The sequence below is a fragment of the Typopeltis vanoorti genome, chromosome 3, assembly GCF_054136105.1.
Source record: "Typopeltis vanoorti isolate ZY-2024b chromosome 3, IOZ_Tvanoo_1.0, whole genome shotgun sequence".
Taxonomy (NCBI): domain Eukaryota; kingdom Metazoa; phylum Arthropoda; class Arachnida; order Uropygi; family Thelyphonidae; genus Typopeltis; species Typopeltis vanoorti.
Window position 1 is genome coordinate 43749907 of NC_143551.1, and position 12593 is coordinate 43762499.

The following is a 12593-nucleotide window of genomic DNA, read 5'->3' on the forward strand; positions in this document are numbered from 1 at the left end:
TAGCAATCTTTTGCCCACACCAATTTGCTGGATGATGAGGAACAGAAAGGGATGCTGGACTTATCAAATGATAGGTCCAGCAAGTACTCTCAGAAAGATTTGCTGAGAGTACTTCCACCAGCTACTTTTTCACATAGATGAAATAGAAACAGATTAATAAATAGTCTTAATGAAACATGTGTATCAGACATATTTATAGAAACTTTCATGGTCTTTCATGTAAAAAATTAGAATTTTTATTCATAAACTCCAATATATTTCATCCAATGTAACATGGACACCAACAGGAAGACAGTCCAATAACTAAATTCAAAACATGAATCATAAGAATCAATCATGAAACACGTGCCTACTAGCTAGAGTCTCAGTCACAAGTGACAGGATTACACTATTAGAATTCAAAGGAACAATTGTAAAAATTGCACAGATAAAAAATAAATCAAACATTATGACCAATTAATAGTAATCTCAGAGATTGGCAAGTTTGCCAATTTTTGACAAATTGCAAATTTCTAAAGCCCCCCCCCCCCAAGTCCTGCTATGCTGCCTTACCATGGTGTGGGGGGGTAACTCTGGGTGGGATGGGTGAAGCACGTCGGGAGTATCATTACTCCTGGTAGGGCTTCCCAAGGCGTGAAGGCCATCCCACTATGCCCAGCTAAATGCTAGCAGGCGAAGACAGAAGAGGAGATTGGTGCCATCTGTCTTAATTTACTGCCCATTTGACATTCATGGTGAAGGAGTTAACACAGCACACCATGCCGGCTCGGACGTCACCCAGTTCAACAAGGTCTGCGTTGCCATTTGGTAGCAGCTCCGGGGGTGGCAATGTAGCGACTGGCACTACAATCACCACTATTACTGACAAAAAAAAAAAACGATGGAAAAACTGGATCCAGATTCAGACTCCGCAACCATTTAATGACCGGAACTTGGAATATTAGTACTCTACTACAATCAGGCCAACTCAAATTACTACAGCACGAACTAAAAAGATACGAATGGGCTGTTATGGGACTTTGTGAAATTCAATGGCCCAAAACAGGAGAGCTAACAACAGATGAAGGGCATTTACTTCTTTACTCTGGATGTGACTGCAACGGTAAAGAAGGTATCGGATTTTTGATACACAAATCATCACGAAATTCTGTCATGGAATTCAATCCTATTAATAGCAGAATTGCTCTAGTCCGCATAAGAGGAAAACCACTCAATATCACCATCATACAGGTCTATGCCCCAACCACAGCCCATGAGAACTCTGAAGTAGAAGAGTTTTATGGTCAACTTAATGCAACAATCACCAGAGTGAATAGAAAAGACCTTTTGATTGTACAGGGTGATTGGAATGCCAAAATTGGAACAGACATCAACAAGGATTACTCTAAATCCATCACCATTCCCTACATCCGAGGCACCTCGGAAAAAATTACCAAAATTTTGAAAAAACATGACCTGACCTCCTGTTACAGGCTTTACAGAAAATTGGCATCCCTTATCTGCTCCACCAAAGACCAACCACTTCCCCTAGATCTACCTGGTGTATACCAGGTCAATTGCAGTTGTAAACTATCTTACTTTGGCCAAACAGGCAGGACAGCGAATATCAGAATTTCTGAACACAAGGACTACATCCGTTTTCACAAGTACAGCCATTCTAGTCTTGCAGACCATGCTCTGGATACACACCACAGAATACGGTGGAAGAAAGCTACAGTAATACACTGCAGCAAATACAAATTCGAAAGACTATTTATGGAATCAGCCTCAGCCCTAAGTAACTCTCCAAACCTCAACAAATTTGGTTGTATGAACACCTACTTAGCCTGCTAGAGGGCACCATCAGGACTTTTAGGAGAATAATAGCTTCATCTCTTCATTCTTAGTTACTGTGTTGTAGTGCCTACGTGCACGTGCCTTTTTTTTGTAAGTTCCTTTTGAAAATGGCAACGTGACGTTGCTGAAATATCGGAAATATTTATTAAAGTGTAATTTAATTTATATTTGTATCTACGTTGTTCAACTCCTTAAGTGATTTAATAACATGTACTAGGTGAAAAATACATAGAACATAACAAAATAATCTGTCACAACTTTCTAGACCTTCAAAAAGCTTTGGACTCAATATGGCAGAGGCATTATGGAAAATTTTAGAACATTATGGTATTGACAACAAAATCATTAGGATTATTAAATCTCTTTATTCCTCATCTGATATGAGAATTGAAATTAAAAATTATAGCAGTGAACCGTTCCGGGAAGAACGGAGGGGTAAGACAGGGATGCATCTTGTCCCCTCTTCTTTTTTAATTGTTTTCTGGAATATATCATAGATGAAGCTCTTCATGAATATGACACTGGAATAGTAGTTGGTGGATTAAGAATAAATAACTTACATTTTGCAGACGATATCGATCTTCAGTCAGAAAGTGAAGAAGAATTACAAGAGATAACTAGCTGCGTTTTCAGAACATTAAAAAAATATAGATTATACATAAACCTACAAAAAACAAAAACAATAATAACCTCAAAATCAGACAATGAATTCTTAAAAATACAAATTGGCAATAAACAAATTGAGAATGTAAACAAGTTCACTTATCTAGGAAGCACACTGAGTCAAGATGGTCATTCAAAAACCGACATTAAATACCAAATTGTAAGGCAACCATGGCCCTACAGAAGTTAAAACCATTGTGGGGAGATAACAGAATAGCAATCACAACCAGACTAAGACTAATTGACACCTTGGTGAATTCTATCCTCTTGTATGATTGTGAGGCCTGGACTTTATTGAGGGAAGATGAGAGGAGACTCCTGTCTTTTGAAATGAAAACTTACAGAAGACTTTTGAGAATTCCCTATACCGCTCACGAAACCAATGTCTGAAAATGTCTGAAAACTGATTGATTCAGTAGACGGGAGAAGAAGGGAAAATATTCTGACATGTGGAGAGGGCTAATGGCATTCCAAAACAAACATTAGAAGGAATCGTTCGGTGAGCAAGGGTCAGGGGCCGACCGCGATTAAAATGGACTGATAACATCAAAAAATGGACAAATTCCTCCCTTTCTCAACTGACATCAAGCACAAGAGACCGAGATGATTGGAGGAGGCTAAAAAAAATATCACCTACCAGCCATGAATGACTCAATGGTCCATTTAGGACTACGGGAGAGAAGAGATTGGCATTGTTATAGCATTTCACATGTTTTAAGAAAAAGATGATTAAATCTGAACCTGATGTAATGAAGAATCTTTGTCTGGTTCCAAAGAACTGTGCGCCTAGTGTCAACAGCATGAGAAGCAAGGCAATTTCATGTAGTTGATCATTGTTTTTTTATCCTTCATGGTTACATGTGATCAGCAAACATTATTAAAAATTATGGAAACAACTATCATGTTAAAATAAAACTTCAGTTTAATATAAGCCAAAATAATCACTCAATGCTTTGACCTTCACATTAAGATCATCATTTAGAGTATATACATATATACAAAGAAACAAGCTACACTACAATCTACATGGAATGCTAAAATTACATTAATTTGGTGAACTGTTAAAATTGTCAGTAGTTTTAACATTTGACTAGTAACTTTAGCATACCATGTAGATTGTAGTGTAGCTTGTTTCTTTGTATATATGGGTATACTCCAGATGATCACCTTAATCTGAAAGTTGCAATTATTATTATTATTATTATTATTACCCCAAGACCTCATGGAGTCAAAGACTCATCTGGGAGGTCCTTTTATCACACACACAGCTCATCATACCATGTCTTAAACACACTCAAACTTCTTGCAGACACCACACTCTCAGGCAAGGCATTCCAATCATTAGCACGAAAAAAACCTACCTCCCACTCCCCTATTAGCATCCTCTTTATACGGTTTCCAGGGATGACTTCTGGTTCATCCCTGATCTCCCTCTATTTTCTGTAGAACTTCTCCAGCATTGATTCTATAACAACCCCTTACCAACTTGTAGGTTCTATCATATCTCCCGTCTTCCTCCTGTCCACCAGACTCTGGAAATTACATCTTCTCAATCTTTCCTCATACTCGACATTCCAAAGGTTAGAAACTACCTTAGTCAGTCACCTCTGGACCCTCTCCAACATCTGTTCATCCTTCTGAAAACCAGATGACCAAATCTGGGCACAATAGTCCATGTGTTGCCTAATCAAAGAATCTCCCTACTTCTACAAGTCAGTGTCCTCCGCATCATTCCCAGAAGCCTTTGTGTTGTCTTCACAATTTTGGCTATGTGTCCCCTAAATTTCAGATCCTTATCCACTATCACCCCCAGATCTCTTATTTCCTCCAACAATATATCCTCACCAAGCATAAATTCTGCATCTCATCTTTGTTTTCCAAATTTTAAAACCTTACATTTTGCAACATTGAACTCACATCCCCATTTCCGTGCCCAATCACTCAATTTATTCAAGTCTTCTTGTAAGGCCATAACATCTTCACTACTCTTCATAGTTCGTCCCAAATTTGCATCATCTGCAAACAACTGAATATCTCCATCTAAATCTTCACCAATATCACTAATATTCAAGTCAAACAGTAATGGTCCCTGGGCACTTCACTAGTGACTTTCCTTTTCCTGGATATCACTCCCCCATACACAACTTGGTAATACCTATCAGATAACCAGTCTTCAATCTAATGCACTAATCTAATATTCAACCCCATCTGCTCTAGTTTGACTGTCAACTTATCATGAGGTACCCTATCAAAAGTCTTCGCGAAATCCAAGTATATTACTGTGTATCCTTCTCCTCTGTCCAAGGAAGCAGTCACTTTATTGTAATAAGTAAGTAGATTACTAAAACATGACCTCCCTTTAGCAAATCCATGCTGTCCATCAAAGATAATACCATTGTTGTCAACCCAACTCTGGATCCTAGTTCTCACAAGCTTCTCCAACAACTCAACTACAATACCTGACACACAGATAGGCCTATAGTTTGATGCTTGAGTTCGATCACCTCCTTTATGAAGTAGTGGCACAATCTTGCCCTCCTTCCACTCCTTAGGAACTTGACCGAGTGCAAGACTCGTATTAAAAAAATATGTCAAGGCAGGTGTCAACTCCCTGGCACATTCTTTCAGAATATGTGGTGATATATTATCAAGTCCCACAGTCTTATTTACATATAGTTTACTCAACTCCCCATACACCTCTTGCTCACTTACAGTCAGTCTCTCCTCTCTATCATCAACTCCTCTCAATCTCTCCATGAAGTCACATTCACAAGATTGAAAGACCTTCATAAACTGCTCATTAGATATCTCTATCACACATTCCACAACAAATGTCTTTATACCATTTTCTCCAATCAATGTCATCCTTCCATAATCATTCTTTCTTTTTCTGGCTGCATATCGAAAGAACTCCTTAGGATTCTTTTTGGCTTCATTGGCTAACTGCTGTTCATACCTCTCTTTAGCTGTCCTCACCAACCAAGTCACCCTCCTTGCCTGGTCTTTGTAGACCTCATGGAATTGGTTATTTCTACTTCTCTTATGCTGCCACAATGCCCTTTTTCTCTGTATCACATGCTTAATCTCTTTATTCATCCATCTCACACCTACCTTATTTAACCTTCTCCCCCTTGGAATACATTTAGACATTGCATCTACTAGATAGTTTTTGAAAATCCCCCAAGCTGCATTGATCTCTTTTCCAGCTAACTCCTCATTCCATGCTACAGATGCAAGTTGTCTCCTGAGCTCTTCATACTCCCCCCCCCCCCTTGTAGTTCCACATATACCTTTTTCTTACAGAGGTCCTCACACTGCTAGCAACTACCCAGGTAATCACTTCATGGTCACTCTCACCAATTGGTGGGTGATTTGACATTTCATTTATAATTACATCCTCTGATGAGATTACTAAATCCAAGACCCTCAATCGTCATGTGCCCTCTGTTACATATTGTCTGAGGTAGTTATCCCTCAAAAACTCAAGAAACTCATTTTCTTTACTTCCGGTTGCTATCTCATCATTCCAGTCTATATTGCCATAATTAAAATCACCCATAATGGTCACTCTTTTCTTATTTGCTTGGCTAATTTGATTATGCATTTCATAGTCACTACCATCCACATTTCCTGGTCTATAACAACATCCAACCAAGTATTTCATTCCATTCCATTTACCTCCATCTCACACCATACTGCCTCAAAACCACTGGCACTATTTCTCTCTTGCATCTCTACACTGTATGAACAAAACTCTTTCTCTATCAACAATAGCACTTCCCCTCCCTTTTTACCTCTTCTATCCTCACGAAACACACCATATTCTTCCATCTCTATTCCTGTCAAGATGTTGTCCTCATCTAACCATGTCTCACTTATTCCAACAATTTTTGGGTGAACAGACACAATTAGTGCAGCCATTTCATCTGCCTTGTTTCTTACACTTCTAGCATTTGTATATAAACACAACAGCTCATTCCTGGATCTACAGCTAGGTCCACTGATTTGCATGCAATACAGAGAACTAGTTCTCTGTATTGCATGCTTAATCTCGTTTTTGAAAATCCCCCCCCCCCCTCAAGCTGCATTGATCTCTTTTCCAGCTAACTCCTCATTCCATGCTACACCTGCAAGCTGTCTCCTGAGCTCTTCATGATCACCCCCCATTGTAGTTCTACATATACCCTTTTCTTACAGAGGTCCTCAACACTGCTGGCAACTACCCACGTAATCACCTCATGGTCATTCTCACCAATTGGTGGATGATTTGACACCTCATTTATAATTACATCCTCTGATGAGATGACCAAATCCAAGACCCTCAATCCTCGTGTGCCCTCTGTTACATACTGTGTGAGGCAGTTATCCCTCAAACACTCAAGAAACTCATTTTCTTTACTTCCAGTTGCTATCTCATCATTCCAGCCTATATTGCCATAATTAAAATCACCCATAATGATCACCCTTTTCTTATTTGCTTGGCTAATTTGATTATACATTTCATTATCACCATCATCCACATTACCTGGTCTATAACAACATCCCACCAAGTATTTGATTCCATTCACCTCTATTGCACATCATACTGCCTCAAAACCACTGGCACTATTTCTCTCATGCATCTCTACTTTGTATGGACATAACTCTTTCTCTATCATCAGTAGCACTCCCCATCCCCCCTTTTACCCCTTCTATCCTCACGAAACACATCATACCCTTCCATCTCTATTCCTGTCAGGATGTCATCCTCTTCCAACTATGTCTCACTTATTCCGACAATCTTTGGCTGAACAGACGAGAAATGTCAAGTGATTATTTTGGATAGTTGATCATTGTGTTTACTGTTGGATGCTATTATTACTACTTCCTTTTCTCAATCACTTTTGCACAAATGTAACATCCTATGGTAATAATTTACTAGGATCTCATCTGTTTTATCTTAGTAACAATTATGCTCACAAGGCACTTTTCTAGTTCTTCTCCAAGTTTGACTTCTCCTTTTCCATTGATACTTGTTATGTTCATGTTGCACATCTTTAACCACCCTACTGACCAAGATGTCTATAGACGTCAAGTTTATCATGGATGCGAAGTGCATATTAAAATTGTAATACTATTGTTATTACATTGAAATATATGATGGACACGAAGCATATGAGGATGCATATTTGATCCATAATGGCTGGTGAGGTGGTTAATTCTTCTGAAGTTGAGTTTTTTCCAGTAACAGACCTTTCGCTGTTTGACCTGGTTTCCTGATGAAAATAGAAATCTTACTTAATTGGGTGAAGCTCAGCTGGAATAATAATTCATTGAGCTGTACCAAATCCCAAACATCAAGCCCATTTTCATTCAGTATCCAGTGGATACCTATTAATGGGGTAAAAATGGGCTTGATGTTCGGGATTACTATATTGTAATACTATGACAATAGTGAAAACAATACCAGCAATTCCTGATATGTACTTCAAGGAGTGAAGAGAATGTTAATGATAGTTGTACACTGTTAAGTACACCAGGGGTTCCCAACCGTTTTGTTTCCTAGAGCACATTCTAAGGGCAATGGGCACCATCTATTTTTTCAAGCAAATTTTTGAATTCTCTTGTTAAATGAATGCAACTTCGAATGCGGGTCTACTTTACATTGTATGCATTTAATAATCGTCATGTGTCATTAACGCATGCGTCGTATAGCATGTCATGAATTGTTGCGTGATGTGCACGTGATTATTTCAAACTATATGGCACACGATTGAACAGCAGCGGGCACACACAAATTGATCGACGGGCGGCATGGCACCCACGGGTATAGGGTTGGGAATGCCTGAAGTACACTATCCTTTCTTTCACAGTTACACAGAGTTCAGCCTTCATTATTAAAAAAGTGTGGAAACAACTACTGTGTTATAGTAAAACTTCAGTTTAATAAAAACCAAAATAACTACCCAATGTTTCAATCTTCATATTAAAGTCATCATCAGGAGTACACACACACACACACACACACACACACACACACACACACACACACACACACACACACACACACACACACACACACAGGAACAAGCTACATTACAATCTACATAGTATGCTAAACTCAAGCCAATTTGGTCAACCATTAACACTACTGGCTTGACCACCGGTGAAAATAAAAAAAAAACAAAAACTAAACTACATCAAAGCTAGAGTACTGTTATTTGGTTACAATTCATTAAGAGATACATTATCTAGTTTCTTTGTATATATGTGTATACTACAGATGATGATTTAATATGAAGGTCAAATAAGATGGTGATCTTAATATTTATATTAAGATCACCATCTTATTTTGATTTGAAACATTCAACACGTCAACTGCCTTCTGAATGGAGAGCCTACAAAACAAGAAAAATGTTTCAGATATTTAGGCACAGATTTTAATGAAGAGGCAAGTTAAATCTTAAAATAGCCAGCTGAATATGAATTTATATGGAATATGAGAGAAATTAGCCAAAACATTAGACTAGCATATACAAGAGTATATTTCAAACCAGGCACCACCACCAACAACAACAAACCTGAAAAATCTGGCTTTTACATCATTGCAGGTTTAGGTTTGCGCAGTTGAAGCACTTCTACACTGTCCAAATTTAAATTGGAAAGACTGTCTTTCTATTGCCAAGATTTAGGAGGGTCTCATCCTCATAAATGGCAAGCAATAATGCCCCCCATTTTAAGTATTATTATTATTATTTATTATTATTACACGACACCTCCAGGGAGTTCAAAGATTCATCAAGAGAGGGCACCTACTCTACAACTCTCTGTCTCCACCATTCACAATCCATCAACTACAACGAACCACAACTATCATCATCATCATCTACACCAGCACCACTATTATTTTCAGATAATCACAACCATCCATGCCCATGGTGGGATTCGAACCTGCAGCATTTTGGTTGGAGAGTGGATATGCTAATCACTCGGCCAACAGGCTGGCATTTATTTATTTGATTTTTTTTAATTTAATACAATGCTGTGACATTTTATTATGTAATTAATTAAATTTATTTTTTATTTAATTTTAGGCCTTAATTGTAAACTTATTTTATTGTAACCACTCACTAGGTGGCATCTGGTTCAGCTCTGTAAATAGTCATAATATTCTAGTGATTATTCTGATACACTGATGATGACCAGTTAGTTTATGGTTGAAATATTTGCTGTAATAAAATTACTATATTCTTGTGAATACGTGTATATAATAAATATTATAATTGCACAGTTTCCATTAAAAATTTGTTTAAGTACTTGACACCTGTTTTTTTTTACATATAAGCTTTTTTTTAAAATCAAAACTAAGATTCTTCCTGAATTCAGTGAGAGAATTATAATGTGGAAGAGATGCAGTGACAAATAAAATGTATGAAGAAATTACAAACCAGAATAGACAGAGAAAATATTCCATGAGGAGTATATAAAGTACCATAAACCAGAAAATTGCACAGAAAGGCTACAAAAGTGCTGTTACAAATCTAAATGGTTATTTTTCAAGTCAGTAGCATATACGGATCACATTCTCCCAAACTCGACAAGATTGGCTGCATTAATTTAGAAAAATTTGGAAGACTGATTCTTAGATCACATGACACACTGGCCATACGCTACCTTTAATACCAGAGGACACTAACTAGGACTCCAGTTAATGTTTTTGTTTCCTGTTATAATTTTGACTTGTTCCCAACATTATATATACTTGTTAAGCTTACCAAGTCATTGTATATAAAACATTCCACTATATTAATTATTATTATTTACATGTCAATTCCATTTTTACAAATAAAGATTTCCAAAGAAGTTTTATATACATAAAATGTACCTTTAATAATGCAGCAGCAAATTCTTGTGTTGCATTTCTGAGATCATGTCCATTGACTTCAAGAATCTGATCTCCACGCATTAATCTTCCATCGGCCTCAGCTACTCCTCCCTTGACCTAGAAAAAAAAATTTACATAGTATTAATTATTATTGTTATTATGATTCAAGCCTCCATGGAGTCAAAAGACTTGTCATGGAAGGCCCATCCTAGAAAACTCAGTCTATCATACCACTCCTTGACTGTTCTTACTCTCCCCACATATCAGGTAATGCATTCTACAGTTAAACCACCCTCTATGCTAAGAAACCACTCCTCACCTTCTTCCTCACAGCGATGGCCTGTTGTCTTCGCTCCTTCCACATGTTCCACCAAATGAAAGACCTCCTCAGTGTCAACCCTGTAACTACCTCTCAACAGTTTAAAAGTCTCAATCATATCACTTCTCCTTCTATCTACCAACCTCAGGAATTCACATTCTCTCAGCCTGTCTTCAAAACTAACATTGTACAGTTCTGACACCATCTTTGTTATCTGCCCCTGCACTATTTCCATGGTTAATTTATCTCCTTCAAATCCTGGGAACCACATTTTTCAGAACAATAGTCCAAGTGTGGTCTGATCAGGGCTTTATACAATGGAATGGAAACTCTTATCTCTGCAGGTCAGCATCTTTCCTCATCATTGCAGCAATCTTCTAGGTTACCTTCACCACCTTTGCAATATGTTTCCTGAAATTCAGGGAACATACTGCAAGGTGAAAAAATCATCACCCCCCAGATCCCTTGCCTCCCCCCCCCCACTTCTTCCAGTATAGTTCTTCCAACAGAGTATGTGGCCTCCCATTACTGTATCTAAAAATTCCAGACTTTACATTTAGCTGCATTAAACTGACAACCCCCTTTCATTTGCCCATCTGTCCAGTTTATTCAAATCCTCTTGCAGGGCTACCACATCTGCACTATTACTAATAACCCTTCCAGCTTCACATCATCTGCAAACAACTGAATATTACCCTGCAATCCATTGCAAAAAGGTTAAACAATATAGGTCCCAGTACTGAGCCCTGTGGGACCCCATTTGTAACCTTCTGCCTCCTTGATACTAGTCCCCCCCCCCCATACACAACTTTCTGATAGCTATCAGATAGCCAATCTGAATCCAGTTCACTAACCTGATATCTAAACCCATGTAATTCAAAACAGATATCAGCTATCATGCACTATCTTGTCAAATACCTTTGTAAAATCAAAAAATGGCAGAATATGTCTTTCCCTCATCATCTGCTCTTATCACTTTATTATAAAAGATGGTTTGAGGGCAGATGGTCCAAGATTTTTTGTCCTTTTATAAGTTTGTCCAACCTCAATTTGCCCTATACATCACTATGTCCAACCTAGATTTTTCCACTCAGCAGTGAAAACGCAAGAGTGATTCTGATCCACTTGTTTTAATTTGTACAAATTTCTACAAGATATGTATGTGAGCAATTAATTATACCAAATCAAATAAGGAAACAACAGAATTAATTTGGAAATAGATGTGATACGGTATGTGAAAACGAGATAATGGATTTTGAAATCTGCGGAGCTTGGAGAATTTAGTCTTCCTCGGCTGGGTTCACCTTCAAGTGGTAAGTGATTGATCGCAGGTACGTGTTGAGTCTGTTTTCAGCCTTGTACCGAGGATATTGCTAGAGAGAAAATGCGTTCTTGGTTATGTAGGTACCACCTATTCACAGCATCCCTCATGATTCTTTGACCTCCAAGAAGGCATGTTATATCTTGTTCGTTCTGCCTCTGTTCCTCCTTCAGGGAATTGACAAACCTCCAAAGTGATGGATGGTACACCACATCAACTTTTGGAATTTGTTATGCTAACCTTCTACAGAATTGTTGGTTCTCTGTGTCCCATTGATGACCAAATCATGGATATTCCATACCTTGGGTAGAAAGCGAGGGTTTTCCGCCCCCTCTAAGCCCTCTGATGTAAACATATTCAACATACGCTATCATTCCGTCCAGGTCTTCCGAAACACTCTCTACAACTCTACAATGTGGTATTGTCGACTGGCAGCATGAATGGTAAGCCGAACAGCATTGATGCTTCTTCAGATATAGAGCTTCCTGCAACTTTATACTGCTGTGACAGACCCAAAGCTGCCATATGTTACCAAAGGGCCTGAGAAAAGTGAAAATGACAACACTTTATATTTGCATTAGGAAATATCT

General features: G+C 38.1%; 1 protein-coding gene across 1 annotated transcript in view; it reads right to left on the bottom strand.

Moving 5' to 3' along the window:
* Positions 1–12593, bottom strand: part of LOC150108086 (multiple PDZ domain protein-like) — a 103207-nt gene that overhangs the window by 39779 nt on the left and 50835 nt on the right. Inside the window, exon 3 of the mRNA XM_090415952.1 lies at positions 10364–10480. Coding sequence (XP_090272078.1) covers positions 10364–10480 — 117 coding nt within the window. The remainder of the gene's footprint in view (positions 1–10363; positions 10481–12593) is intronic.